The sequence below is a fragment of the Mercenaria mercenaria genome, chromosome 17 (assembly GCF_021730395.1).
Source record: "Mercenaria mercenaria strain notata chromosome 17, MADL_Memer_1, whole genome shotgun sequence".
Lineage (NCBI taxonomy): Eukaryota > Metazoa > Mollusca > Bivalvia > Venerida > Veneridae > Mercenaria > Mercenaria mercenaria.
In genome coordinates this window covers 21,916,818-21,920,371 of record NC_069377.1, presented here as the reverse complement: position 1 = coordinate 21,920,371, position 3,554 = coordinate 21,916,818, and the positions used below count along the sequence as shown (strand labels likewise).

General features: G+C 39.2%; 1 protein-coding gene across 1 annotated transcript; it reads right to left on the bottom strand.

Annotated features, from left to right (window-relative positions):
• Positions 1-713: 713 nt before the first annotated feature.
• On the bottom strand, positions 714-2,399 carry LOC123535909 (loricrin-like). Its single transcript, XM_053527694.1, has 2 exons — positions 2,275-2,399; positions 714-1,050 (listed from the first exon to the last, which is right to left on the bottom strand). Exons 1-2 carry the CDS (start codon positions 2,397-2,399, stop codon positions 714-716), a joined length of 462 nt encoding a protein of 153 aa, XP_053383669.1.
• Positions 2,400-3,554: the final 1,155 nt, after the last annotated feature.

Genomic DNA, 3,554 nt, shown 5'->3' with positions numbered 1-3,554 from the left:
ATGACACGAGTGAAAAAATCGATCGATCGAAAATAGCACGCACATAAAACGTATATGATACATAATATGTGATGTATACGTTGGACGTTGGTTTTCACGGGCACACCAAAACGAATATCTCACATGCAGAAATGGGCAAAGAAAAACGAAATTTTCAACGAATACATCACATCTTCATCAGTTTGTGAAAAAAAGTTATTTTTTTTTAAAACAATCAACCCTTTTTGGTACATCTCATTTATGCCACATAGATTCTGCTAATGCTAGATTCACACGGCCGACCGGATCGACCCGATCGTTCCCGAAACATTTTTCGGGAACTGGACTAGTGTGGCCGGTATCATTAGTCTTATTTCTTTAATTTGTATAAATGTTTGATCAATTACTGACCGAGGTGTTTGGAAAGTTATCGACTGCGTTCGGGCGACCGTCGTGTGGCGGTCGAGTTAACATTAACAAGAAGTTGGGAATGGTCGGTAACAGATCGAGCTCGATCGGGATAATCGTTATAGGTCTACTTTGATCGGCAATGCTCGGACTTTTTATTCGATATTTTTGATAAGTAAAAATAATGAGTAACGGTCGGTTTGCAATGTTCGTGAAGAAATCGTGAAAAGATCATGTAGCAATCGGCTCTTGATCGTTTAGAAACTGCCTTGATAGGAAAAAGATCGAAAAACGATACTTGATTGCTGTACGAAATCGCCACCCAATCAATACCATCTGCTGTCCAAATTAGTTCGAACTACCAATACCAACACCACTACCATACCATTACTATCACTACCACCACAACTACTACCAATACCACCACCACAGCCACTATCACCACCACCACCGCCATTACTACCACTAACACCACCACTAGTACTATCACTACCACCACCTCTACTACCATCACTACCACCGCAACCACTGCTACTACTACCACCACCACTTATACCACTACCACAACCAACACCACTACTGGCTCTACCACTATTACTACTACCACCACCACTACCGCTACTGCCAATACCACCACCATAACCATTACTACTACCACCACCACTATTAACACTACCACCACCACCACCACCACCACAACTACCAGTAACACCAACACCAGTACCACCAACACCACTATTACTACTACCATCACCACTACCTCTACTACTAATACCACCACTACCACCATCACCACCACCACCACTAATATTGCCACTACCTCCACCACTACCACTAACCACTACCACCAATTCTATTACTACCATCACCACTACCACTACTACCACTTTCACCATCACAACCACAGCTACCCTATGCCATTTCTTTGTTTGAAAAGTCTTTGTCATACCGCTTAATATCGCGCCGTTCCAAACAGTGACGTCATGATAATAAAATACGCTACTAGATTTATTTTACGGACTACCTGTGACAGCATGCGTTCATTCGGCGAACGTATATATGAAACTCAAACTTCGGTAATCCCCTGTGTATACATCTGTTTTCCGAATATCATCGAGTATAAAACATCACTATACATTTTTATTGGTGTAACACTCGGGTAACGGTGTTCCGGAGACATCCATCAGCATTTCATTCTTCGTCATGAAGGCCTAGACTGTAATTTGCGGAGAGTCGAAATGCAATGACGTGATTACCTATAAAAGTCCAAGTCACACATGCGACCACAACAATACATTTATTTCAAAGCGATCAACTTAAAAACAGAGCAAACTTGATACATGTTTGGCCGGCTACTGCGGGGGCTCTTTGGAAAACTTCTTGAATCTGCACGGCCAGTTTTCAAAGTAACTAGGTAGAAATGATTTTTTGCACCATTCTGTACTGAAAGCGATACCTATTTGAGCTAAAAACTCTGATAAGCGATTTAGGGTCATCACGGCCCTCTTGTTTCAATGTATATAGAAAAACAAACATTTTGACGCAATGTATCAAAAACGTCTCATGTTTTAATGACATGCAAATAAATGGTGTCTTTGGGGTAGTTTTAACCTTACCACTACACCACTGTACCGTTGGTTATCTAAAGTCACTGTGATTATTTTGATAAATCTAGATGCTTTCAGGGCACAAACATCGCGTAAAATAACGAAAACTCCCGAAAATATTGGCGAAGATTAATGAGTGCCAGGTCAGTACTTACGGACAATATCATCAGAATCGTTTTCATTTCTTGTCTTTTGTCCTCTAGACTGTGTATAATTAGCAAAAAAATCAATGCTCTATTGTCGTATCCGCGCAACAACCGTTGTTTATCGCAGAATATACAGAGCTTTCCTGTCTTCTTTGTTTACCTGGCAATTACACCGAGCCATGTTAGAAGTTACCTTAACATCACTGCCTTCCCCCGTGAGTGAAAAGTCGAAACCGATAACAAACTCATAAACAACCATTTTTTCTTCTTCAAATTATTTTCCGACTGTGTTTTTAATTTAACGTCTTTCATTCTTGTCTAATACGTGTTACGTTTGGATTAATTAACAGTTTTTGGAATTAAGTTGTTTTTACACTACTAAAATATGTTTTTACCATGACAACGGTCTGTTGTCTTCCTCAGATGTATCATACTACGACGATCGGCTATCTTCGGCATTGTCCGTCAGTTTCCGGTTTCGTGGAAACGACGAACAAATGGTCGTAGACGTTGCTACAGATAAAGCACGTTGGCTAATCCAAGAGGTAACTGGCCTATTGAAAAATTCCAAACCCCCACCCCAGAATATTAGTAAAGAAGAGAGGCAGGCATTAAAAGAGATATGCAAGGACAAAAATATCATGGTGTTGCCGGCAGATAGAGGGAAGGCCACAGTGGTCACAGACACCTCGAAGTACAAAAGTAAGGTCTAAGAAATGCTCGCATATAAGCGTACACGTACGAAAAGGTGAAGGAGGACCGCACAGCAGGATACAAACGACAGTTGGTCGGGACACTTACTAGACTGAAAAATGAAAATAAGATCACTGAATCACAATATCATTACTTAAATCCCACTTATACTTATAGTTTCCTTTTAAGTTCTCTATTCTATTATAAATGTTACACGTTTAAGAAAAGACAATATGATACTTAATCGACATCGCCAATACATCAATGAATACATGCAGCGGGACAACTTAGGCTATTCGTATTATATTCATATTATACGTGGTCCTATTTCAGGCAGCCATTTTGAAAATGTCAGCCATATTGCTTATAAAGAACGAAACACTAACCAAATTAGTTTTCTGTGTTAACAATATACATGTGGCATTTTTGTAATTAATAGCACGTGTTTATTAATACAGCAGTTAGTTTTTTTTAGAACAATGCGCCCTAAATATATACAATATACAGTATAATTGTGAGTGTCCATTTTGTATTGGTAGCCAGCTTCAATAAAGTTTTTTATTAACCAGACTGTGCATTCTATGAATATGAGTACGTTGATTTATGTAAGTTAATAGCGGGCGCTTTAAACAGCAAACATTTATTTAATATTTATCTAACTTTACCTTACATGTATGCTACTGGTGGCGGCAATTCTTAAAAAGGGCAGTCATCTTAAATG

Excerpts from the sequence above, each read along its gene's own strand:
- LOC123535909 (XM_053527694.1), bottom strand. The coding sequence starts at position 2,399 with ATGGTTGTTTATGAGTTTGTTATCGGTTTCGACTTTTCACTCACGGGG. Across the intron at positions 1,051-2,274 it reads AAAGAAGACAGGAAAGCTCT|TGGTGGTGGTAGTAGTAATG; the intron begins GTATATTCTGCG and ends TAGTGTTAATAG.